We start from the raw sequence: 27,945 nt of genomic DNA, 5'->3' as shown, positions 1-27,945 counted from the left end.
AACAAATCCAATAAATGCCTACCTGAACCCACTGGAGATGAACCAACACTAAGACTTTGTAAACTTCCATTCCTGAGCAAAGTTGGAGATTTTTGAAGACCAGAGCTTGTCACACTTCCTGCAGCAGATGCCACAGATGAAGTTGGGGAAGCAGAAGAAACTGAAAGATGGGAAAGACTTTCTTGACTTTTATTTCCTTTAGGTCTACCAGGCCCATGTTTACTCTGCTTATTTCCTTTCCGTTTCTTCTCTGTTACAGTTTCTTCCTCTATTCCAGAAGTTTGAGCTCGTTTGTATGCTGTAGAAGTAAGGCTTGAATTACTTATGTCTCCAGGTGAGCTGTCAAAGTTTTTAGGTTGGGAAACAGCTGCTGACGATGAAGGGAGACCAATTAAGGAAGTGAAACAATTGACTCCTCCCTCTTGGCTCCCAGCCTCTCCTTTATGTACATCTTTGGTTGAGGAAGCCTGTTGAGAATGTGTGAAACTGTCACTTCGCAGATCTGTGTCTGTAAAACTCAAAAAATCTTGGGGAGACTGAACTGAACTTCCAGAAGATGACTTTATGCTCCCAGGAGTGCCCAAAAAGCTTCCTAAAAAAAGAAAGAAGTGCAATTATGTTTTTCCCTGTAGTTGATAAAAATTGATGGGAGGTATAACAAACTTAGAATAAAAAACTTTAATGTGAAAGGACTTTATGAAAATCTTTAACAAGAGTTAAAGAATTTTTTTAATAACTCATTGGCTCTCCTGCTGATCTTCACTTTGCTGGATATGATTCTCAGACTCCTGTCTGAGATACAGATATTTGCATCTGGGGCACAAATAAGGTGAAAATAAATAAAAGAAGAATAACAACTTTGTTGCTTAGGCAGTTTTAACATCCATCATGTTTTGAAGCCATAGCAAACACTTGGTGCAAATTGAATCAGGTTTTTTTGAACAAACACATATATAAAAAGAAAGCAGATAGAAATGTGCTTGATCACACATACACTATGACTGCAATCCTCCTTAGCATTCTATCTAAAATCAAAGGTCTGACACAGGTCAAGGGAACAGCAATTGGGCTTAATTCTCCCTGGCTGAGGAGGAGCTCCACAGAAGACATATTTTTCAGAAGTACAAGAGAGAAATTGAAAAACAGTGTATAAAATTGGCATTTTAAGACTTCTTTAGCACTGTCACAGAACCATAAAGATCTTTTGTGTAACAGAATTACATTCCTTCTTCAGTATTTGCAATGCAGTCATTTCACCACTGTATTAGTGCGTTCAAGGCAGAAAATTAAGCTCTCTTGGGAAAGACAAACATCTACTTGCACTGAAATGCACTAATTTTATACAGATGAGTGTATGTGGGTACTGTTCCCCAGAATTTAGACTGATGACAACATCAAAAAAATATTCCTAAATATGGCATTAGGTATAAAAAACCCATGTCCTTTAAAAACTAGTGTGTTAACATTAGTACTCCACTAAACACTGTTAAGAATTCTAATTACAATATAATTTACATAAATACAGCTATTAAAAAAATTAAAGTATCATTGTTTTGTATTTTAAGTAAGTTATATCAACTTCACTTAATGCAGCCCGAAAGAAAATGCATGCACATAGCAAAGATCTATCTTGCCATCTGCAGTAAGATTTTTCTTTAAATGAAGAATTCCAGAAGGCACTTTTCAAAGCTTTGAGAATTTAAACAAAAAAGCACTCCTTCTTTCAAGTAAAAAACCCTGAAATATTGAAACAGCTAAGTGTTTACTGCATAAATAAAGAAAAATCAACATCACAAAGCATAAAGGACAGTCAGCTACTAGACACCACACACACACAGTGAAAATTACTAGAAATTACTTTATAGAAGGCCTAGTTTACTGCATTTCCAAATAACATGTTTTAATAATTAAGGAATTTTTTTTAAATCCTTTGAATTTTTTTAATCATTTTTTTTTCAGCTCTGACAAAGATGCCATAATAAAATTTGCTTTTTAGAAGGGTTCATAGTGTATGTAAGTGGGTTTTAGCAAGTTCAAAAAATAAAAGATTTTGTATTACCTAAGGTAAAGAAACCTTACATACCTTTTACATACTCACCTTTTGTTTATATATTTCAATGACAGAACAATTAAGTAGAAAGGTCTTTCACTCTGAAGAAAATTATATACTTTATATATCTACATCTTGAAATAATATTGAGGGGCCAATGCATCCTATGCATTAGATAGTCCAGTTCTGTTCTTTAGCCAGTGTACTGACTAAAAAACATCAGTATTACTCCCTTAAAGAGCTAAAACATCTAGACTCAAATTCATAATAAAGTTTACCCCAGACTAAATTTCTGGCACATAAAGACACTTCTGTTTGCAGCTAAAGAGAATACCCTAACAGTCTGAACAAAAGCATCAGTTCTGCCTTCTAAAAATGTGCAGGTTTTTCCCTAAAGTGAAATAACATTTTCAGTACAGAGGATAAAAGATTCAAGTTATGCATCCATAAAATTTCTAAATCATGACAAAGCAGAAGTTGTGTTACAAAGTAACAACCAGTACCTTGCTGAAAAGGGCTAGCTGCAGTCACTGTTGTTCCTGGATTTCTTGCAGCACCAGGCTTTCTTCCCCTCTGACCCGAGTTGTGACTTGCAGATTTCTTCCCTTTGCTCTCTGACCCTCTAGCCTCTGAAGAATCTTTTCCAGTTGAAACGTGTGTAGGAACTTCCTGGAAATTTGCATTTGTAAATCGAGCTGAGGTATCTTCCAACCGCTTCAAGGAGCTTGACATGGAGTTGTTGCTAGTGCTTGTGTATGTCTGTTATTTTAAAAGAGAGAAGAAATTAAAGAAACAAGTCACACAAAAAACTGTAACAACTGTTTAAAGGATCTCATTCTCTCAAATAAACACAGAAGTGTTCAAATACTACTGCTAGAAAGAGCAGGAATTACAGCAGCTGAACTGTGAAGATTCTCAGCACTGAAGTGCATAAAACATGATTTTGTGGAAAAAAATGCACAATGGCTTCGGTTGAAATTTTTACTTCACTAAGGCAAATGGAAAAATCTCAGGAGTCTATTTATAGTCTATTTAAACAGGATATTGTTATTTTATGCTTAAAATTAAAAATTAGAAAATAAACTTTTAATGCTTTTCTGAACATACAATTTTATGCCTTTTTTGTTAAACTGAAAATGTTGTTCCATCAGCAGTAGAACTGTTGAAGGCATCAGAGCCTAAGAGCTTGGATTTTTACAACTTTATAGCCTCAACAACAAACCAAAATCAGCCTCCTGGTATGTAAACCATCCCCCATTCATCCAATTTCTTAAGAATCACCAAGTAAAGAAGACACATGAGAGAGACCTGATCAAGACAAGATTACTTCAAACCTGCTCTCTGACAAGTACAAAAACTCTTGAGCTCCCAATGCAAATTTCTTCCTCAACCCCTCCCCAACCCCAAGAATTCTGGCCCTTTTCCTACACTCATACACTTTCCACAGGGCTTTCAAAAATTTCATCTTTATGTCCATTGTTTGTCTGTTAAATTTTGCCAGAATTGCTCCTATTGGTAAACACAGTCAAAAGAGGTTTCACAGAAAATAATTAATTAGGTGGGCAGGGAAACTGCATACACAACATTAGGAAACCATACAAGGGAGTAGTATTGTTCTCATGACAGAAAAAAGTTGGAATAGAGTTGTGGTAACAGAATTTTAATAACATATGAAAGAAAATGAAAGCAAAAAATCAGGAAAAAGAAAAACATTCTACTGTTATTTATAATCAAGCCATCTAGTAAAATAGCTGTTTAAAGCTTCTTAAAAAATATGGATCAAACCTAGAAGCTACTCATCTGTTCAAAACGAGCTTATCGTTTTTCAGTTCTCTATAGAATAGAATCTAAAATAGTATCTACAGTTATCTCCATTAAAGACCACAAAAACGCATACTTCTTAAAATTGAGCGCACACACACATTTTCCCTGCCCCAAGTGGGATGCTTGCTGAATTTAGGCCTACAACAGAATGTTTCTTCATCTTTACATAAAGCTTTACATAGCAGCTATACAAAGTTTTCCATATTTCACTAAAATAGCTAAGACATTTACATAAGCCTTACTTTTCAGTTGCAAATGACAGAAGACAACTAAATATACAAGACGAGGAAAGCAAATATTTCAATCTATTTGCATACCAGGCCAGGCAATGACAAGTAGACATTAATTTGCAAACACTGTGCTGTGATTTGGTTTGACTGCAAGCCTGAATCCCACTCCTGGCAGATTTTGAAGAATATGCATGCACAACACAGTTCTGCTTCGGAAAATTTTGCTCCCACAGCTGTTTGCATTTCAGAAGGTGCTATAAGGTGTACTGAAATTTACATGCTTACTCAGAGAATCATGAGCACTAACATGATGAAATATACCTAAGCACAGAGAGCTACTGTCATTTTTACGCTCTCCATCTATCACTCTCTGCACCCTGAGGAGTTACACCATCCATCTGCAGCAAGTCTTAAAACTTCTGGGGATTTATGGTAAACATGCAATAATCACACTTGGTATACACAGTGCGTTCCAAGGTTTGAGTGGCCTTTAGCCCTACGCAGATGTATAAGGCAGTATCCTCATAAGAGAAAGGGAAAGACCACAGCAAGTAATTCTGCACCAAAATACCAGATGGTAAGAACAGAGTCACAGCAAAAACCAACCAATCCAAAAACCTTCCCAAAACTAACTGAGTTTGCATGGTCAGGCTTTGGTGGGGGGGGGGGGGGGGGGGGGGGGGGCTACAGGGGGGACTTGTGTGAAGCTGCCAGAGGTTTCCTCCATGTCCAGAAGAGCTAATTCCAGCCGGCTTCAGGACCAACCCAATGCTGGCCAGGGCTGAGCCCATCACAAATGGTGGTAACACCTCTGTGACAATAAACTGAAGAAGGAAAAACAAAAAAGGGTTATTGGGCAGATGTAACTGCAGCCAGAGAAGAGCAGACTGAGAACACGTGAGAGAATCAAACTCTGCAGATGCCAAAGTCAGTGAAGAAGGAGGGGCAGGAGGTGCTCCAGGCACCAGAGCCAAGATTCCCCTGCAGCCCCATGGTGAAGACCACGGAGAGCCCACACAGATCCACGGGGAAGCAGAAATTGACCTGTAGCCCATGTAAGAAAATTACACCAGAGCAAGTGGATGCCTGAGAGGAGGCTGTGTCCCCATGGAGCAGGCTCCTGGCAGGACCTGTGGAGAGAGGAGCCCATGCTGGAGCAGGTTTCCTGATAGGACTTGTGACCCTGTGGGAGATCCACACTGGAGGCAGGCTGTGCCTGAAGGACTGCACCCCGTGGAGAAGTGATCCATGTTGCAGCAGTCTGGAGAAGTGTAGCCCATGGGATGGACTCATGATGGAGAAGTTCACAAAGAACTGTCTTTCATGGGAGGGATGCTGGAGCTGGGGGAGAACTCTTCTCCTTAAGCAGCTGCAGAAGCAACCAGTGACGAACCCTCACTCCCATCTCCCCGCATAGCTGGAGGGAGCCAAAGCTCAAAAGGAGAGACAGAAGTTTTCTACCAAGAGTAAATATGGGGTTGATGGCTCCTCCCAACTAAGAAGGCAGGCAGAGGAGGAGGCAGCAAAGAATTCAAATTCGTAAGTTATTGCAGGTCTTCTTAAAACATTCTATATTTATGTCCCAAGACTGAAAAAATGTAGTGCTACTACATTAATCAAGGAGTAATCAGGCATTTCTTATTTCAAACTTTCTCAAACTTAACTGATTCAGACTGAACAACATTTGTTGTGACATTACAGGGATGCACAACAGTGCCTCTCAAAATAGCAGGGGCTGGACCCTTGTAAGATTTGTTAAAGTAACATTTCTTGAAATTAAATTCTGCAGAACAAACAAGCAATTCAACTACATTAACAGAAGGTAAATTGAGTTTATCATGCAACCTTTCATGATTCCATCTAAAAACCACTGATCCAGATAAAAACATGCTCTAAGACATCACCTGTATAAATGGCCATTACCACTGAATTTACAAAGGTGTAACATCTTTAAAAAGGAAAAACAAATTCCATTTCAAATTTCAGTTCCCCCCACAGGAACGTTATGGTAGCAGAAGTGATTATACACCATGATAAAGTCATGCATTCAATACCAAGACTGCAGTGAAACAGAGATCAAGTTCAAATAAATTCTAGCAACTTTATGTAAAAGGACACATAAAAGTAATACATTAATACAATATTCTGAACCAAATACTCACCTTGGAAAAAAATAAAGCTTGTTTCGTTACTAAAATTTCAAGGTTTTGAGGAACACATTATGAGTTTATAACTTAGAAAAGCAAATGCATGTAATGGTGTTAAAAGGACTTGGGACAAAAAAAATTAACTGAAGGGACTAGCCACAACAATAAAAAAAAAAAAAAAAATCACTTCCATATATCCAGTAGATACTTTTAAAAAAAAAGATAATCACACTTAGGAACCTCTGAACACCCACTTTCCAATAAAAACACCAATAAAAAACTGAACACCAGTTTTCCTGATGATCTGAAGCACTATAAAAAAAGGCAATAAATGAAGCAAACAGGTTTGGTAAAGAAAACGCACATGCAAAAGATCAAATAAAAGTAAAAGCGCATTATGATATTCAAATTCCACAATTAATATTCTGTTTTAGTTTAATTAAGTTGTATATTAATTTCTAGAATTAGAGATTTTCTGTTCACTTTAGTGTTTGCTCTAGCTCATGCTTGTGACTATCCATATGAGTAAACCTTGTAATTAGGAAGAGCACAGGGAGGACAAAGCAATCAGAAATAAGCTTAGCAGAAAAACAAATTCCAACTGTGTCTTTGGCATTAAAAGCATATTCTAATAGGCAGGATGCAAAAGATAATAAATATTTCCATATAATTTCTTTAAGTTTTACAGAAATACAGTAATATGACTTTTTGTAAAACTTATGATGATTAGATAATCAAAGTACAAGAGGGATGTAATTCAAGAAAGATAAGATTCTACATAGTATAAAACCTAAATAAAGATTGCAAAATTTAAAGAAGTTTCCATACAAGTTTCCACAAAGCCTCTCTTACAGGCTATGAATTTTAGAAGTTGTCTCAGAATCTAAATGAGTATGTTTAGGAGCAAATTAATAAAATTAAATAACCAATCATGTGGACCAGTCAATACTACTCGAAGTGTTCTACAACCTAATTTCAATAGAAACTGTCACACTCACTGATTGCAATCTCTAATTGCTCTTAAATCAAGCCAGCAAAGTGGTAAACTGACTCTACCTTTTCTTCTATTTTTTTTTTAATAGAGAGTTATTGAGAGTTTTGAAAATCCCTGACTACAAAGTCTCACTCGACACAATAGCATCAAATACAGTAAAACAAGAAACGAGACTTTTAACAGAAGTGTGAGCTACAAATAATGGGATGTTAGCAGGTATGAATCCTCAAGTTAATAATCTTATTATTGAGAATAAAGAAACATGCAAAGCATACTGAGAAACTAACTTTCTTGGAGATTATTACTGAAATTGATACCTCTAGTTGAGAGAATACTTCCTAAGACCAGAGGAATTTGGTATTTCAATCATTTCACCCCATCCTGACGAGGTCTTGGTGTACCATATGCAAACACACATTTGTTGAATGTAACACCTCAGCAACCAAACCACACACAGTTAACACAAGCCTCAACACCTTTGCTAAAACACAATGATCTGTGTGCTAAGCACAATTCAATTCAAACCATGACTCCCTGACTCTGATGTCAAACATCCCCACATGAATGGGACACATTTTTTCCAACTTTGAAATCAGAAAACTCTTAAAAGTACTTCTCACTCTGTAATGCCAACATTAGTGTCATTTTAGCAAAAGTGATTCTTGCTGAGTACTGTCAGTGAGAATTGTCATCATTTAACCCTGTATGTTGCTGCTGTATTTTTTTAACACATCAACAGGAAGGAAAGGCCAGAGAACCTAACAGAACAACCTGCTAATAAGGCAAATTTTAAGTACATGAAGCGTGAGCTGTAATTTCATAACTACCACTTTTAAATGCTTACAGGTTCAGTGTCAGCATAAAGTGAATTTTGAAGAAAAGACTTTCTAAAATTTCTCAAATTATTAAATACAGCTCAATTAAGTCAAATTTACCAGAGTATCACTGGCACCTGACTCACAATTTAAGTATAAAAAGTCTAAGCCTTCCTCTATATGGTAAACCTCCAAGTATTTCAGGACTTTACTTTACAGGAAAAAATACCAAGAGTGCTTGATAATTATAGAATTTATCCCATTATAAAGTTCCTGCATACATAGTGGAATGATTACATCACGAAATTTTGACAGAAGTAACTGAGGTGGAAGAGCAGAAAAAACACATTGACTTACTTTTTCTGTAGTTACAGTAAGAGATGGAACCAAAGATGGCGACGATTCCGACTGCTTCTTATACTTTTGCTTGTGTTTATCTTTCTCTTTATATTTCTAGAAGTTGTAAAAGACAATAAAAACTCAGTTCAGCTTCCCCTTTAACATAACCCAGTCTATATTGCATCAAGTGTTATCAAAACTGAAGAGAGATGGCAATAATGTCCTGTACTAAGTTTCATAATATAATTTCATAAAAGCAAATCATGTATTTATGTTTGTTTTCAGAGTGCATAAACTGAAATTTCTCAATTATAACCAGCATTTACGAATGCACTGTTGTTATAATAACCCATCTTTACAATAATCACTTAATCAACAAAATAAACTAGAATAAAAACAGATATGGCTTCTATTTCAAAGATCTTCATTCATTTTTCACCAAAGATTTCTAACCTTCTGCATCTCTGCACCTGCACAGTATTTTTTGTTGGGATACCAATGTAAATTAATGCAAAGTTTTAGCTCTGGCTCCCCTACTGACAATCTCCCTGCATAAGAATGTGAAATCTGATTTAGATTTCATTTCCAAAAAGGGATATACATTTTACAGACTAAATAAGTATTTTCCATATATAAACTGAATAAAATATCAAAAGCTATACAAATCAAATGTGCTTCCTAAAACAGCTGAGAATGTAATCAGTTTGGTTTAATTTTTATTTTTTAAAACATGAATGAAGCATTGGCAGTGTGAACAAAATTGTGCCAACAGAGAGAAAATGACTTCTTATCCCAGAGCCTTTACAGTATAACAGAAGTCTTTCATACTGGCAAAAATCAATTTTTGGAGGATTACAGACCCAAATTGTATTTGTTTGAATAGTTTATATAAATACTATACAAAAATAGCGAGTCTGACAAAACTAATGATTAAACTTAGAACACAGAAGTTCAGTATTTTTTCCTGTCTAATCATAAACAAGTCATTTATTTTCCTTAACAATGTAATACGGTTTACTTAGTGTCAGAAGATGCAAAGAAACTGCAGCTGTGAGAGAAAGTTACTTAGAACCTACTGGCACTCAAGCATTTTATTTCTTTAATTATGCTCAACAGCAACTGCACAACCATCTTTAAAAAGTTGGTGGGGATTTCTAGGTTTGGGGTTTTTACACACACAAGTGAACCTACGGCACACTCTGCCACGGATAGAAATATTGAGTTCTTCCCTTCATAACAGAGTAAGCAGATGTCATAATTACAATGACATATACCATAACGTAGGTTTTAAATCTTTAAAACCTAATATAGGCTTGTTGAAGGAGCTTTAGATCAGGGAGGTTGTGCTTGTTTTCTTTTGTGTCTTTCTTGAGGGGAAATTGTTTGTTTGTCTCTTTTTAGACCTGGAAAGCACATTAGAAAGAAAAAAAACTACTGTGGAAAGGAAGGATTAAAATGCACTGCACAGTCTTTTCAATACATCTTAAAAGTAACAGTCTCTGAAGTGCTAGGCATACAGAAAAGCAAGCAGGAATCTAGGAAAAACAGAAGCATCTATACCAAGACTGCCATGTTATCCATTGATTCTCTTGATACAAAAGATTTTCACCAGTGCTAAGCTACCAAACTTATTACATCATCAGTAGATGTGTTTAGAAAAACTTGAGTAACAACTTCACTGAACCCCAGACAAGCTTCAAGGAGGCAGCTAACCACTGCCAGAGTTTCTTTGGCTTTCATCATTCTACTGGGAAATTCAAATAATCCTAAAGAATTTTTTTATTTATAATTTTGGAGCCAAGGGACAATGACTTTGGTACACTTTAAGATTAAACTTCACAACAATACCAGTAAACAATACGAAAACTTTTAAATGAACATGTTTTACAATCTTTTCTGTCAACTTTCTACTGTTCTTTTACTTCCACTGTTAATTTCATCTAAAAGGCAAAAAGCATAAAATTCTGATCAAAGGAACACTTAGCAGGACTTCAAATTACATTTCAGTAGCATACTGAAATCAAGAGTAGTCCTGACACATAAGGAGGTGTCAGGAAGGACAAGGACACCAGAACAGCAGGAAGGAAGTGGGCATAAACAACCCTTGTGTCCAGAAAGAATATGCTTGACTTCTGTAAAGTGAAGCATCAGCAACCAAATCAAATTCCTCTTCCAGATCCAAACCATCAAGACAAAGTTTGCCAGGACACCTTACCATGGTTACAGCTTTCCACTCAAAGCCACTGCATGGGTAACCCATCCAAAGGCCTTCTGCATACAAATATCTCATTCACAAGACATCTGCTGTCCTTAACACTACATTTCCTCCTCCTTTTAGGTTATGCCTCCTCTAACCATTTCTCCTTTTTTTTTAATTCTCCTTTTTCTTCCCAAGGAAAGTTGAGAAGTGTTACTTCTGAATGTGAATTGACTTCAAATGCATACAACATCAAATAACTGGAGAACACTGCAGGAAAATCTCTTGAAAGAAATGCTCAGCTTTTACACTGATAAGAATAAACATTTCAACAACATGTTGCTGAGACTGCTGAAGAGATGTAGCTCACACAAAATGACTTCTTGCAGTTGCACCCTCTTCTACCACAAAGATGTATAAAAAGTATAAGAAGAGGTCTGAAATACCCACTTTGGAATTCAGAAAAGGATTAACAGAGGGACATGAATTCCCACAATATTTAACAAATATGACAGTTTTCAATCAAGTCTGTCTCAAAGGCTATACAAACTATCTATCTTCCCTACTGCCAGAAAAACAACTAACTGTTAGCCCCTCATGGATAACTCTGCATGCTTCACTTTTGTAAGATCTCTATTCAGTCACAGCTCTAAAAAAAACTCTAGAAAAAGTAGCAACAGCTGACCAAGATAAATATTCATCCATAAAACCACATGGGAACCTCCCATTCTAGGGAAGGTAATGACATCAAATGTCTGATCTTTTACAAGGTTTACTATAAGGAAAATAAAAGACAGGAATTACTCTTAACAAGGTCTGAAAACAATATTGCCAGTGAGTGAAAGCTAAGGGATCTTTAACGGCAAGGAGAACACACATATTCCATTTATATACTTAGGAATGAGTTCAGATCTTCCAAACTCCTGTGCAGAACTGATAAATGCAATCTGTACATTCTGTAAAACCAAGATTCAGCAGAAGACACAATTCCAAGAATATATTAAAAAAATAAATGGCCAGTGAGAAAACTGACAAAGGAAACTTTAATCTTGGTTCACATGTAAGATAACTGAGCAGACCAGATTCACACAGCTCCTGAAATCTTTCTTACTCTAAGGAAAATAAGGGATGATTGCCATGCAGCCATTGGGTAAGCATCTCTAACAATATTCATCCTGAACAACTTGAAGAGCCCAGATTCATGGTGCAGCTAAATACCAATACAAAATGCCTTGAGCTTATACATCATGATTAATCAGAAAGCTTTATTTCTTACCAAGGATCTCATTTTTGGATTTGTTTCTTACCTAAAGAATTATGTAATCCCATCTTAACTCCAACAGCTACATGTTGCTAAACAACACAACAAATATGGTGCAAAATTTCTGTAACTCTACAGCACCTTCTGTGCACTGCTTTCCTGTAGAGCAGGGGGTAGGGGAATGAAGAAGGGGAAGGAAGTACATTCTGATTGTTTCTGTTTCTCCCACAAAGATTCAATCTACAAAATTATTACATGACTTCACAAATTCACTTCGCTTCCAATACTTTTTTTCAGCTCATTCACTTGTTTCATCACTCTAAAGATCAAAACTTGCTCACTCATTTTTTTTAACTTACTTTCAGAGAAACATTTGTCAGATAAGTGAAAGAGACAAGCATCTCATCAAAATATCAAATTAAGGATACATGTATAACTACATTTTGATCTGTTACCAGAAGAAGAGATGTTATAAAATGTATCTTTTCAAACTTTGGACTTCTGAAGTTTGGAAAATATGAATAACGCAAGAGAACAATAGCTCATTTCTAGTGAACCAGAATTATTTCTAGTACAGAAGAAACAAATGAGTTCAGCTTTTCTTTTAAATGGCATTAATAATTCATAACATTTCCACATGGAAGTATCATTTAACTTGTTGAAGGTATTTACACCTACTTGCAATTCATTTTTGTCTCAGGAACTCACAGCCCTCTTGAAAGGGGTTTCTACAGGAGTTTATTTGATTAAAATACATTCCAAAGTTCAGAATTTAACAGTTCACTGTTACAAAGGAAGAAAAAGGTTTTCTGACCCCATTCTCACCTTTCTCAGAGTGCTTAGCTTGTCAGACCTTCCCTCTGCCCACTCACACTGCTGAACAGCAGCAAGAAAAAACCAAGTGGAGGGTTTTCTATTGTTTTAGTGAGCTACATTAGTTCTATGAAGGAACATGTAAGATGGGCAGTAACAGGCACAAGAGACAGATGCAGAACAGAGAAGCAAGAGCTCAGGGAACAGGAGACTAACTTCTGTTTTGGAAGAAATAAAACACATGCACACTATCAACAACTACCAGTGCTTAGTCCTTCAAGACCAAACTACTTGGGTTAACCTTGAATTACTGCATTTTATGCCTTCTCTATTACAAAAATCCTTATCCTCCACTACCTTTGGCTGTTTCAAGTTTTTAAACATCAACAACATTTTGAAACCTACTTTTCTTATTGACTACTGTAAGCAAAATCATCTGAATGCCTAAACCCCTAACTGTTCATCTGCTGTCTGACTTCCTTAAATAATTCTAATGTATCAGAATGTTCTATTAACAGACAGAACTCATATTGGTTCTTCTGTCACTTATAGATTTTCTGCACTTTGTATCACCAAAGACTGTAAATCCTGGGCTGTCACATCACAACTAACATTCTCAATGGAAAGCTGTGCATGGTTCCTGCTCATCCCAAGTAACAGACCAGATCTGCTTGGACTCCTATTTGGGACTAGTGGCTATTAGTAATATAGCCACAATAACTGCAGAATGAAAGATGACCACACTCCCCAACTTTCAAACTCAAAACCTAATTTGTCTTGTTTTTATACAAACAGCCCTTGCTCAGGCATTCATCTAGCTAACATTTGAACAGTATAATCCACAGCAGAAAAAATTCAGTGCAGCAGCAGTGTTGCTGCAGTCATAGTAATAAAAGCATACAGGCAAGAGATAGTTTATAGGGAGAGGTGGGACACTACTGCCAGCATTATTCATACACATACAGCTCTAAGCATGACACTTGTTCTTAAGAATCAGTTCTTGATTTAATTACTTAAAATACCCAAAAGCCTCGCTGAAATAAAGGAATAATGGTCATAATTTTAACTATCAATGGTAAAAAGACTCAAGAATCAATGGTAAAAATGCCATCCAAAGCTTCTATGAGGTGCAAGGCTACCAACTCTTATCCAAAATGGGCTACTCCTTTGATATTTACCACTAAAATACACTGCTTCTGTTATTTGCACAGTTTAATATTAATTGTTAGTAACGAATATGCAGTGCCAAACACTCGAGTAGCACTTTACACTTCAAAAATGGTGCAAGAATAACTAAATCAATGCAACTATGTATTGTCAGTGCTCACCTTCATTCATTCCTATAAAAATTACAAGTTTAAATTATGTATTGTGTTACATACTATGAAATGCTCCACTGTCTGCAAGGTAATGTAAAGGTATCTATTAAATATATATCACAAAATAGGTGAGCAGAATGGAATACAAAAGCAATCCATTCAATTCTCCTGTCTCAGTCAGGTTAACATCCTAGATCATCTTTAACTGAATGTGGTCCACCAGAATCCAAAGCACGGTAGGGGTGAAATATACACACTCATAAAAAAGTATCCAGATCACCTCCCAGAAACTGTTACAAAGTCAAAGTACTACTAATCTTGTATTAATCCAGGATCCCAAGCCTAAAAAAAGGTATTTCGAAGCATCTTTTACTCCTGCATCTCTCACAGTAATAAGGTATAAGAACTGAAATCATGCAGATTGTTAATGGGATAGAGTTAATTTACTTCACCTAGTTAGTGTGGGGCTGTTTTGGATTTGTGCTGAAAACAATGTTAATAACACAGGAATGTTTTCATTTTTGCTGAACAATCCTTTTACAGGGCCAATGCCTTTTCTGCTTCTCACCCCACCAGTGTGTGGGCTGGAGGTGCACCAGAAGGGATACAGCCAGGCTAGCTGACCCTAAATGACCAAAGATATCCTGTGCCATATGGCATCATGCTCAGTATATAAAAGTCAGGGAAGAAGAAGAAAGGGAGGGATGTTCAGAGTGACAGCAGTTGTCTTCCCAGGTAATAGTTACATGTGATGGAGCCTTCATCCTGCTTTCCTGGGAATGCCTGAACACCTGCCTGCCCATGGGAAGTGGTGAATGAATTCCCTGTTTTGCTCTGCTTGCATGCACAATTTCTGCTGTACCTATTAAACTGTCTTTATGTCAACCAACAAGTTTTTTCATTTTTTTTCTCTTCTGAGTCTCTGCCCCATCCCATAAGGGAAGGAGAATGAGCAAGTGGTTGTGTGGGGATGAGCTGCTGGCTAGGGGTTTTGAATTTATTTTCTTTCACAGTAAAAGTCAGAGACTAAAATGCGTACTTTGAGATGGAAAAAGACAGTTGCAACCTAGGCAGCCTTACAAAATTCCACATTTTGCAGAGTAGTTTTTAGGTATACCTGAGGTGGTATGTTTGTCATTTTGATTTTATAATAATTAACTAATCCCAGCTGACAAAAGCTTAATACTATTAAGGTGTTTGCTGTACTAATGTAAAATAAAAAGCATTACTCTTTTTTTGGTAATGATGTGCTACTGTAAGGTTAAAAAAATGAGGTAGTCAAATCAGTAACACCATAATCTTGAGAACTGAGTCAAAAAGTTGAGACAAAAAAGTTTCTACTTTTACTAAAATAAAAGAAAATATAAATTAAAATCAGCTTATATTCTTACGTATTTTTTCTCAACCTCCACAAGAGATCATTGTGCTAGTGCCAGCTCCAGTAAATCTGATGCAGTTGATTATCAGGATGACAGCAGTATACACAGAAAACAGCACAAGTTAACAGAGAATTTTAGCAAGCAACAAGTCAAACAAGATTGTCACCTTCCCTCTTAATCTTGCAGATAAAAGTATCTATTACTAAATATACTCAAATAGAGCAGCTTTCTAATGAAATTTTGTTTACACAGCCACACACTGACAGTTTTCCCAAACAGCTAGACTTTCAACAGAATTTGACATTAAGACATGTATTAAAAAAGAAAAACAGGCACCCAGGAAGAGAAATGCTATTCATTGGCAACAGCAGCGAAGACTGAAGGATGAAGACATACACTTTTTGAACTCATGGAACCCACACAAAAACTCAATTTTAGGAAATAGGAACTGGGTTCTGCATCTTGGATAGATATTAGTGTATCTATACACTGAGATACATGTGGTTCATATTTATAGACCTGCTTTTAGAGGTGTTTTAGAGGCACACTTCTTGCCCTCTGACGAGACAGAATTTGGAGTAAGCTAACACAGATACCACACAGTCCTTATTCAAACACTATTTATCTAGTATTACTTCAATTACTAAAAGTGAACTTATTTCAAAGTGGCTGCAAATCACTTTTAGTTATCTCTAGCGTTCTTACAGCTTTGCTTCAGACATCTGAAGCATCTGAAATTTTCAGCAGCTGTAAGGATGAAACAGTCAACTATATTAAAGTGATTAACAAAAGTTATAAATTTAATAAAAATACAATGGAATACTGCAGTACTGAGATGAGTTTGGAGCTTTTCTCACTAAAAAGTTACATAAAACCCCAAACATTCAAGTAGCATCACTTAGTTTATGAAATGAGGCAATTCACAGAGGAATGACGCAATTAGAATTATCTTTGAAAAACACTCTATACAACATTATAAAGTGACTCCTTGGGACTAAAACAGGCTCTTTGGTTGTTGTTTTCTAAGATAAAAAAGAAACCACTGCTTATACTGAATGATAACCAAAAAACCTGCAATCTGGTCCAATTTTTACCTATTTAGAATCTTTTGTGATGTATAACAGGTCCATTTTACCTTTTCACAGTCAGTTATTCAGACAGTGAGGAAATGCCCTGGGAACTCCTGATCTGAGTGTTTACAACATACCTTGCAACAGCTTACACAGTGCATTCAATTCATTAAAAAGCATCAAGCACCTTATTCCCAAATGAAATTCAAGGCTCTGACACATAAGCATAGGTTCCTTCACAACATATTGGCAAAGTCTGGGCAGTTCCAAACCAACACACAGCCTACAGAAACTTTCAGTGCATAGACATGCTTTAAACCTTCCCTTCCCATGGGCCCCACAACCGAACTCCCAGCTACAGTGGAACCTGCAGAGTGTGACACATTGCCACAACCTCCTCTTAGCTATTCAAGTTTCTAGCCACAAAATCAGAAAGCTGTAATGTTTCTTTAAGAACAAAGCAAGCAGCAAAAAGATGCTCACAATACATCAGTAGCTCAATGTTTAGGACACTTATACTGGGTCCTGCATTTTAGGTCCTCCTCTGAAGCTCTCCAACTTCTGTGATATTGACAAGAGGCTTCTCATCACTATTTTATTCTTTTTGCCTCTTCAATCACAACTTCTTAGACATCTGCTGTCTTCAATCACAAGCTCTCTTTTGTTTAATTTACATTATATGCGCCACTGCAGCAGTTTTAAATTTTCCCTTCCTGCTCAGCTCAGACTAAAGCACTTCTAATAAAAAAGGCACCTGTGTAATTCAGCTGCTATATAGTAACTTACTACATAATATATTCACATTTTTCAGAAGTTATATACATACAAAGCAACTAACGCCTAATTTTCACATTAATAGCAAAAAAAAAAAAAAAAAAAAGACTTCTACTATACAAAGGTCAATTCCACATATGTTTAATTCCTTCTTTAGTACTTCCAAATATAAGAGTGCCAGTAACATTAAAGCAAGGCATTCTTCCACAGCCTCATGGTGGCGTAAGTTTTCCCAAGAAAGCCTGAGTAAACACCTGGGCCCTGAAGAAAAGGGATATTATAATGGAATGTCAAGCAACATACTACCAATCCTCTTTATAAGGGACATAGCCTCATCACTAATCATTTCTAAATAGCATCTCTGCCACAGAAACTAACAATGCTTAGGCAGCAGTAAGCAGGATATAACGAAGCTATGTATTCTGTAGCTTCAACATCATCATGAAAATTAAATCATAACAATGGTTTGGTTATATTTGTTCAGGCTTTGGTTTTTTTTTATTATTATTACACCCTTACATATTTGTTACCGATTTTGTCAGCAGAGTGGCCAGAGGAGACTAAACACATACTATGGTAGGGAAACATAGGCTTTCAGCTGAGTCTGTTTTAAAAAATGACAGTTATCTATATTAACATTTTCAGACCAACCTCCTCTTACTGCAGTGTAGTACTTCAGATGCACAAATGGATAGCTTTTGAGGTCTTGGCAAGAAAAGTGTCTCCAAACCACAACTCATACAGCTACTGCTCGGCAAAACAGAAAGCTTTAAGGATGCCTTACAGACCACATTATCCAAATTTCCAAAGAACAAAGATGAAAGATAAAAGAGAAACTACAGTAGTCTTGAGGGGGATGTGGGTGGCACACACACACAAACACTACTGTATCTGCGAAGAAAGATCCAAATATTTAAGGTAATCCGACAGAAATCCAGATTCTCAAGGGATTTACAAAAGAGGAAATAAGGAAAGTCACCCTAAAAAACTGCTCTACTCCTCCAAGATAACTTCATACAGTAAATCAAATATACAACATAAGCTGGAAAAATAGCTGACACCATTGACTGAACACAATCAGTTTCAAAGTCTCGCTCCAAGTGTACCCTGTAGATTTCAGAAGTATAACTTGGGAAGCATAGCATCTTCAGTCAAATTCATTTAAGAAAAACAAAAAATAAAACCCAAAATAAAATTAAAAACCACAAACCCACCAAGTTACAAGTTTTGTCAATGTGAGTAAAAATCCATGCATGCACTTTGATAAAACATGTCCTGAACTATGATAGTAGTGAAAAACTGAGAAAAAATACGGCAAATATTAGTAAGGTTTACTGCGCAGCTAAATCTGTAGTTTGTAATTCAGAACTGTTTTTTTCTACCAACATGTTACTAAAGAAAAAAAAGTCTGCCAAAATCTCATACTTTTATTATTTTAGCTTAAATTTAGATTTAGAGGTACAACAGCATCACAGCTCACACTCTTTTCTGCGTTACCAGATAAAGATGAAATGATTCACCTACATCACTAAACAAGTCTAAAGATTAGACTTTTTAGATTACCCAAGAACAACTGGCAATCAATATTCATCCAAAATGGAAGGGATCTTAAAATCCAAATCAAATATTAAGGAGACTAAGAGTCTAAAGACTGAAATTTGCTATTCAATTTCCTGTTTCTATAAATATAGCTCCTTTGTATAATACATACTTGGTCAAAAGATTCTTTGATTCCAATTTTCATGTAATGATTTTTAATAACGTAAAACTAAGTTTACCCACATCCACACAAAAACCTATTAAGCTATTTGTACAGAATGTGTGCTAGTAAGCAGTTTTGCATGTATCCTTAGAGGCTAAAAAAAGTGCCAAAGTGTATTTGCATTATTGTGTCTGTTATCACCCTCTGTTGAATTTAGATGACAAATCTCCTACAGGCAACTGTTAATGCAGCAGTAATAAAAACCTAAAACAGTAATCATCACAGATTTGAAATTATCTTTTTAATAATATGCAAAGTCAAATCATTAAAAGAATATACCAACATTAGAAATCGGCAGTTATGTTCTTTCTACCCTCACAGCAATATTTCCCAGGTGAGTAACAAGATATTTTACCAGCACAGTGGGCTTGACCACTGGTACCAATAAAATGTGTCAAGAAGAGATGTCAGCTCTTTGATGAGAGAAAGATACAACAGGAAAGATACAACAGGTCAAAACATACGGAATTACACACGTGTTTAGCCACACAGTTGCTAAAACGTCTACTGCTGGTTTTCTTCCCCATGTAGTCACAAAGGGTACACAAGAAAAGCTCTAACAGAAAACTAAGGCAAAGGAAGTTTCATGGAACAGCCTTCCCAATGGATATGCTTCAGTATCTCAAAACTGAATACAAACAGAAACAGGGAAGAGCATATACACATGCACCTGAAGAGGTTTCCTCACTGGATGCCAGAAACTATGGTTTATCACGTGTTATTTATTATTCAGGGTTTCAGAACAAGATTTTCTTCACACCTTTCAGCAAAAATTAAATTTACCAGAAAGTGCTACTTTTAAGCAGATGTGCCACACAATTAGCAACGACAAATCCACTTACTTTTTTCTCCTTCTCATGATGTTTATCCTGAGAGTGAGAGGAAGAATCACTTAAACTTTGATCATATGACCTATTAGATCCCCGTTTGCTCTTTTTCTAAAAAGAGAAAATATATTTATGGACAGAGAAAAGGAACCATTTGAATAAATAAAAAGTATAAAGCATTTCCACTGACAAGATGCTTTTTGGCTGAGGAAAAAAATTTCAATGCTTCAGTTACTGAAAGCTGACTAATTACTGACACTAAAATTCACAAGACTACTGAATGTACGCCAGGAAAAAAGCCTATCCCTGTATCAACTTCTACACCTCCCACAAATTTGCAAGATACGCTTTCCAAAGAGAAATGAAATATGCCACTTTTTAAAGATTAAAAGCTGCTAGACACATTTTCAAGTTTTCATAACATAAAACAAAAAAGATGCTGCTCAAATGAGCATCACGTGAAGCCACAGTGATGCCCTGACACATGCCTGAAATTCACTGTAAGGTGACTTCATGACTCATTTATTATTCAAGCGATCTGTCTGGTATATTTTCATTAAAACTGATTAAAATCCAGGATACAGAATGCTACAGTCATGTCTGTGATTATAAGTGGCAGATATAATTGCCTGTATTTCTGTAATGTTCGAGAGTCTAGTTCAGAACTGCAAATACTTTATGCTGGGCCAGTGCTCTAAATGTTGGTTTTCTAGTAACTGAGGAAGCATTTAAAGACACTTCAGGCCACTCTTTTGTCAACCAGCTTTCAGTGGAATAGTAGATGCAGAACATTCATCACCTTCAGCAGTAAATACTAAGCACCTGTATTTACCAGGCATTAACAGTCACAATAATCCTAAAGAAAAAGCTTAAACACTTAAAACAATTTTTACGGTTCTTACCACTATAGCTTCGTATGGGAAAGCTAAATAATTACATGTAAAGTATAGAGTTATGACTTTATCACTGAACTTTGTTTTTAAATAAACACACCTGCTCTCAATCATAGCAGCACTGCAACATTCAAATCAAAGGCATAGCAGCATAAGGGTTTGCCTTCACCACTAAATAAGAGACCATTTTCGCTCTTTTTGTATAAACTTAGCTCAAAACAGTTAAAAAAAAAAAGTCTCAGCTTAGTAAGGGCCTAGAAAAGCCCCAACTTATCTTCATTATGAAGCAATTTCATCAGTATTCACAAAAGCACAAAACTAAACTCATCAAACTAAATTATTCTACAAACTAAAACCATTGACTGGTCCTGTGTTTTTACTTCGCTGCACCCTAAGTCACACCAAGTATTCAACTTTTTTGGCAGTGAAAATAAGTAATCTGCAAGTTAAACTATACTTACAACAATATCTGAACATAAGTCTGTATATTTTAACATTTTTTAAACATCAGTGAGCCCTAAAAGTCCACACACTCGCAACATGTACACAGAAACAGATACCTGGAACTGTCAAATTGGTAAGAAGTGAAAGGAAAGACTCTAGAGCTCTGATCCAAAACCTACTGCATTAACTGAGAAATTTCAATGTTTTTCATGACTTGTTTGCTTTTTAAAAATCAAACCTCAAGTCACTTCTTTAAGGTTGTGTTTCAGAGAACTTGTAAGGCGGGAATACTCACTGGCTACACAGTGAGAGATAGAACAAAAGAGGTTGGGCAGAAGAGTAAAGAAGCAGAAAGAAATGGAGTGCTTCTTCTTTATTCTCTACAAGCAGTATTTTCTAGTTTATTCCAAAACGAACTGAATTCCTAAAAGGCACTTAAACAAATAGCAAAAGAAAACATTTCAGGAACTCAATGAAAAAAAAACATTAAATGTGCATGCTATTTCTGGCAGAGGGGGAAAACCCACACATCTATAAAGTAACCACTTATAAAAACATTTCCAGCTAGTACTTCTATAACTGTGATTAAAACATTGTTTTAATGAAATACAATCTACTTTTTGAACTACATGAAAATATTATTTCTAGTGCTAATGGCAATTCAGAATAAAAAAAATAAGTCAGTAACATTTATTTATAGAATTTAATAAATACATACCAGTTTATTAAAATGGTATTTACAGTAGCCACAGTATTGGACGTTATCTGCACCATTGCCTTCCTCTTCACAAAGAAGTCCTGCAAACTGTGCACTAAAAATAAACCAAACAACATTCAAGGAAAAGCATTTTATTCCAGTTTGTACCACAATATCACACCTGATAACACATAGATGCTTATATCTGCAATTAATAAGAGATTTCCACGCAAATAACTTCCAGTGGCATGTGAGCACATAACCAACCTCTGTAGCCCAAGGAAAAACATGCATAATTCATGCTCTGGCCTGTTGTCTTTCTTCAGAATCTTTAAGCCATTTACACAAGCTTACAGCTTGCAAATCTACATTTACTATGCAGCTGCTTGCACAAATAAATAAATAAAGCAATCTGCAATGACTCTTTGCTCAAAATCAAGAAAAAAAAAATCTAAGGAAATAACAGCTTTTAAGACAACCATACCACAGCTCCAAGTAAGAGTTTTTTCATAACTTACATATATGCTTCTGTGATTTGCCATGAAAATTACTGGTTTTTTTTTTCAATCTAACTTAAATTACATAGCAAACAGAACTGTATTTACTAGTTTTAAATACTATAGCAGGCTAATTTCTTTTAAAAAAATCAACACTTACAGTTTGCATTGCCTGGATTATTACCTTATCCTACTACAATTTTTCAAAACAATTTTCTTTTTCACCATTTGTAGTGTTGATATATTTTCTTTATCAAAACCAACTTAGATATTGACAAACCAAATAGTTACATTTTCCGTATAATTTTCAGTCCCATATGTTGAGGTTTAGGATTCTTTCTTTTGTTTCGTTCTCTTAGGGAATTTTCTCCCATATGTTGCTAGGAGACAACAACTACTGAGTACTTAAGGGAGACAAAAGAAGTTGCCAAACTCAGGGGAGGAGAGCACCTGGCTGCACTTCTCTTATCTGAGGGTTTCTCTGGGAGGGGCAGATACCAGGGTATAGGACTGTAAGAAAGGGGGCTGGGGCAGCTGCTAAGTCTGGTGAGCTCTGGGCACTGGGAGGGGAGAGAGGCTAGGCTGCTGTGGGGGGAGTTCATCACCACTGCGGGGTTCAGTCTCCTGCTGCCTTTCTTCTACCGTGAGCGCTCTGCCGCAAAGAGCGGCCTCTGCACTCTTATTAACACCAAACAGGGGAAACCCCAGCACCCCCGAGCCCCATCCCGCCCCAAGGGAGAGATCTGCCATGCTCGGGAGGCGGGCTGCAACTGCCCGCCCCCCGCCTGTTTTCTGTGCCATTACTCCTCGTTTTTTGCCGGGACATCCCAGCGGTTCCAGCTACAATTGAGGAGCTCCTGATACATCTCATCTACCACTCCGGGATTGTGCTCGTCCCTGCCGCTCCAGCTGCCTGCTCCCGAGGGCCCTGCCAGGGCACCAGCACTGACTGCCCCACGGGCTTCGTGAAGCAAAGATTTCTAGGGCCCTGCCCCACGGGCTTCGTGAAGCAAAGATTTCTAGGGCCCTGCCCCACGGGCTTCGTGAAGCAAAGATTTCTAGGGCCCTGCCCCACGGGCTTCGTGAAGCAAAGATTTCTAGGGCCCTGCCCCACGGGCTTCGTGAAGCAAAGATTTCTAGGGCCCTGCCCCACGGGCTTCGTGAAGCAAAGATTTCTAGGGTCATGCCCCAGGGGGTTTGTGAAGCAAAGCCTTTCTAGGGCCCTGCCCCAGGGGGTTTGTGAAGCAAAGCCTTTCTAGGGCCCTGCCCCAGGGGGTTTGTGAAGCAAAGCCTTTCTAGGGCCCTGCCCCAGGGGGTTTGTGAAGCAAAGCCTTTCTCCCACCCCTCCCCTCCCGGCCCCCGAGCCCGCCCCACAGCGCCCCCTGCAGCCGCGGGGGAATCACCGCACCTGCCATGCCGGCCGGGAGCCAGCAGCGCCCCTTGTGGCTGTGCCCGGAAGTGCACCAAGGGGAAAGGGCTTAAAGCGTGAGAAGAGGCTGTTTGCTGGGGTTTGCAGTTGGTTTTTCTCTTTTTGCTTGTTGTGCTGCCATTGCTGTTGTTTGTTTGCCTTGTTATACACATACATACTAGTAAGGAATTTTTATTCCTTCTCCTATATCTTTGCCTGAAAGACCCTTAATTCCAAAGTTATACTAATTCGTAGGGGGAGGGTCATACTCTCCATTCTAAGGGAGGCTCCCACCTTCCTTGCCAGACATTTGTCTTTCAAACCAAGCCACCATAATAATGCAATGTTACAGTCAAAATTATACACAGGAGTATTTAAACAAAAAAAAACTATATAATGTGGTTCATTTTACACATTTTTAAAAATATGTTCTTGGAAAACCCAGAAATATTAAATACATGCACATCTACAGCTGATACCAACTAGAAAAAATACTTAAGAGGATATTTTTAAGCAAAGATCTATTGTTTCTAGATTCTCTTACAAAAAAAAGCACTCAAGCTCATTTTTCATTAGACAATAGTACTGATAATCCAAATTTGATACACCTTGCCCTGGATTTCTAGTAGTCTTCACATTTTTCTTCCATTTTTAAAAAATATTACAGAAGCCTCTAATGATCTCCAGTCATACTACTCTCCAGCTAGATATCATTTCGTAGTATAGACCACGTTTTTGAACTGAAACATTCTAAAAAGTGGCAAGATAGCTGTTTTAATTTTGAACTTAAGTCTCATGCTCTTCACAGTATCCACTGAAAACAGAGTTTTGGAATGAAGTAAAATCATGAAAAGGACTCTTGTATGTATCCAAGTGGTTGAAAGGAAATAGACTTTTTCATACAAGCCCTTGGATGTATACATTTTTTCACATCTGTAAATAATCCCTTTACATGGTATGCACAGTTTGAGGAACACAATCCATTTTCACCATAAAAAAAAAAAAAAACTTGATATTGATCACATCCAATGAAGAATTAGATGCTTGTGAAAGAACAAAACCTGTGAAGTAATCAAGCAATTAAAAGAAAAAAATAAATGAAGAATTGCCAAGATTATCAGCACCAAAACAATGGAATTAAACCATTCAAGATCTCCACAAGACATACAAATTATCACTTGGATACACTGAAGAAAATACATTTAAGTGATTTAAGTTGATGTGCACATACCATTTCCCTGACTAAACTGGTCATGAAGCAGCATACTGGGGCAGTCATAAAACAGACAGGTAAATCCATAGATTATGTAGCTAGCTAGCCTATATAAATCTGCCTGCTATGGTAAAACAACCCCAGCTAAAACTGGAAAAACAAATAATGCCAGCAAATTTTGGAGTGGAACTCTTTTTGCCTCCTTTTACCTGCTGACATGTGGTTTAATCTAATTATCCAGCCTCTTTCAGATGTCCATAAAGTGAAACAAGCACCTCCAGAACATAAGAAAAACTAAGTATCTTGAAGTGGAATGAATCAGGTGATGGAGAACACAGCTTTTCTTCTCCAGCAGTAACAAATGAAATCTGAATATTTCAGGATGATTTGTACCATTTAGATAAAACCAGTGAGGTGAGCTACTCCCAAATGTTTGGAAATCCACACCAGAATGGATGAGTGTGCATTTTTAAGTACACCTCAGTAATTTTCCCACTTATTTACCAAAAGTAAACACCAAAATCAGTTAGCAGGCAATGCTGACAAACAATGTCTTCACACTCCCATACCCCATTAAACATCCTCTAAGAAAAATAACCTAAACGAAAAAAACTCAAACTCCCCTATACTTATTCACAGGAGCACACATCATTTAATACCACTCAAGGGAGTACTATCAGACAGTTTCTGCAGCTCATAGCACAATCTATGTTGCCACTGCCATACTGTTAGTAAACGCTATTATAAAAACAAACCACTTTCCTGTACTTCTTTACTCAAAGATGTACTAAATAAGGAGTTTATTCATTACACTCTGTGTACTGATTCTTTCTGGACCATCAGAGATATTAAATAATAAAATACACTTACCATGTTACGTGAAAAGCTTGTCGACATCCATGTTTATTACACGTCATACAAGCACCAGTGGCTGCTTTACTTTCTCTGCCTTGTTCATCACATATATAGCATGTCTATTAAAGAGAAAACACTTAATTTGATAAGCACACTAATTAATTCTGTGTTACAAGAGATTCTAGGTTGAGAACTATTGCATTTTGCAGCTAAGCCAGTATAAGAACTTCTTTATGAAAGTCTAATCATGCTTGTTAGCAAAAGGAGATCACCTGGTAGTTTCTTGGGATTTGTGTAACACTTCAGCAATGTTAAGGCAGTACAGATACTAATTTGCTTATATTTCATACCACTGTCAACCAGCCAAAGGGTTAAACAGCCAAGGGTTAACAGCATTAGGCTTCCCAACTGTCCTTGCTTTCAAGTTTGTGTTTATGTCCTTTTAAGTCTCAATCATTTTCATATTCATTTAACATAACCTGTATTCATGGCATTCAGAAACATCACATGAGTGCCTAATGGTACAATGTGCCATATAGTTTATATCCATAGCTACACAATTGCATACAAAAAATCTGCAAACTTGAAATCTTATTTGAACATTTGGTACAAAGAATTTTCAGAAGTGTCATAGCATGCTTCAATATTCATATGATGTTCAGCTACTTTTAATTAAATTAGTGTTTAATAGTACTCTGCTTTGTTTGGATGACTATTTCAGCATGGCTTGGACAACCCCATGAATAATTTGTAAATTAATCAATCAAGAACCCTCCGTAAAAAAGATTAGATGAGTATACCAAACCCATTTCAACCTCCAAAACAAGCTAAAATGAAAATAAATTATCACTACCTGGAAATCTTTTCATAGTATTTCTATCAATTTATTTCTATTTCTGGGATGCCATGGCAATTTTTAATCTTCTCAAAAACATTCTTAGTAAAACAGAAGAAAGAAATTAAGACAAAAAATTCAAATTCTTCCTCATTATTCAATACTTTTTCTTTTTTTTTAACACGTGGATAAATATGGATACATACTGTATGGAAGCTCACTACTATACTAGTGGTCACTACAAACTCTCACTAGTACTCCAGGGAGAAACATCAGGCAAAACTAAATATCTTCTCACTTTTTCCTGTTCTTATTACTGAAACAGCATTTAGAGAGATTCTGTATCATACCACATTCACGTGTAAAACTTAACAACTTAAGAAGAGGTTCTTAATAAAAGTATCATCCAGCACTGAGGTGGTTTAAGTGGTTTTATATGAGAGAACCTCACTGAGTATCAAACATTAAGGACATTCCTACCTCTGTGGAAACCCCATTATAAGATACTTAATGAGAAAAGAGAAACTTCTTTATGCCAAAAAATAAAATTGTTTCTACTTTAACTGACCTACAATTTTATTCACAACCTCCTTTCAGTGAGGCAGAGAATGAGTAGAATAATAAATAAAAGTAACATCAACCATGGGTAGTAGAAAACACTGTGGAAAAACATGGACTAAAGACCACTGAAATTAAAAAAAAAAAAAAATACAGAATGGAAAACCAACATTACTTAGACAGGAAAATGAGTGAAATTCGGAGATCAGAACAGCCTGTTACAGAGGTCTTCAGAACAACATCAAACAGGAGGTGTCAGCTAACTGAAACATTTTTGTTAATGTGCAAGACTTGAGAGAGAGTTATTCTTGTACAGTTTCCACACTACTTGAAAAAGCTAATAGATCCTAAAATCACACCCTATAACCTAACATTTAAAAGATCAGAAAGGGGATAATCCTACTTAATTCTTTGCCTTGCTTCTTTTGTACATCAAGGTGGTGAACACTGATAATTCAGTTGTTTGACAAGGTCTGAGACTGGCTGCTTTTTACCTTTCCATACCATGACCTGACACATTTAGATTTTAGGAACGAACAAGGTCATGATCTATCAACATCTGAGTCATTATATTAAGTGTAAGTAACTTCAAAGTAAGATACTTTATAAACAGAGAGTTCAACAAACCCCATAAAACCCAATCTCCAGTTACTTTCTGTTTTTTTCAGAGTTTTGCTTCAAGTTCATTAAGTTTTTTCCTCACTGAAGCTCAGAAAGAAAAGCAATACAAGCATTCCACTTACT

General features: G+C 36.6%; 1 protein-coding gene across 5 annotated transcripts in view; it reads right to left on the bottom strand.

The window, feature by feature from the left end:
• Nucleotides 1–27,945, bottom strand: part of MLLT10 (MLLT10 histone lysine methyltransferase DOT1L cofactor) — a 122,222-nt gene that overhangs the window by 57,684 nt on the left and 36,593 nt on the right. For 4 of the 5 annotated variants that reach the window (XM_056484046.1, XM_056484045.1, XM_056484049.1 and 1 more), the window contains 6 exons: nt 25,824–25,927; nt 21,857–21,950; nt 19,817–19,912; nt 8,418–8,513; nt 2,554–2,809; nt 23–592 (listed from right to left, as the gene is read on the bottom strand). In XM_056484046.1, the coding sequence (XP_056340021.1) occupies nt 23–592; nt 2,554–2,809; nt 8,418–8,513; nt 19,817–19,912; nt 21,857–21,950; nt 25,824–25,927 (1,216 nt within the window). The remainder of the gene's footprint in view (nt 1–22; nt 593–2,553; nt 2,810–8,417; nt 8,514–19,816; nt 19,913–21,856; nt 21,951–25,823; nt 25,928–27,945) is intronic. The other variant, XM_056484048.1, reaches the window with a different exon arrangement.

This window comes from Oenanthe melanoleuca, chromosome 2 (assembly GCF_029582105.1).
Source record: "Oenanthe melanoleuca isolate GR-GAL-2019-014 chromosome 2, OMel1.0, whole genome shotgun sequence".
Lineage (NCBI taxonomy): Eukaryota > Metazoa > Chordata > Aves > Passeriformes > Muscicapidae > Oenanthe > Oenanthe melanoleuca.
This window is presented reverse-complemented; position numbering and strand designations above follow the sequence as displayed.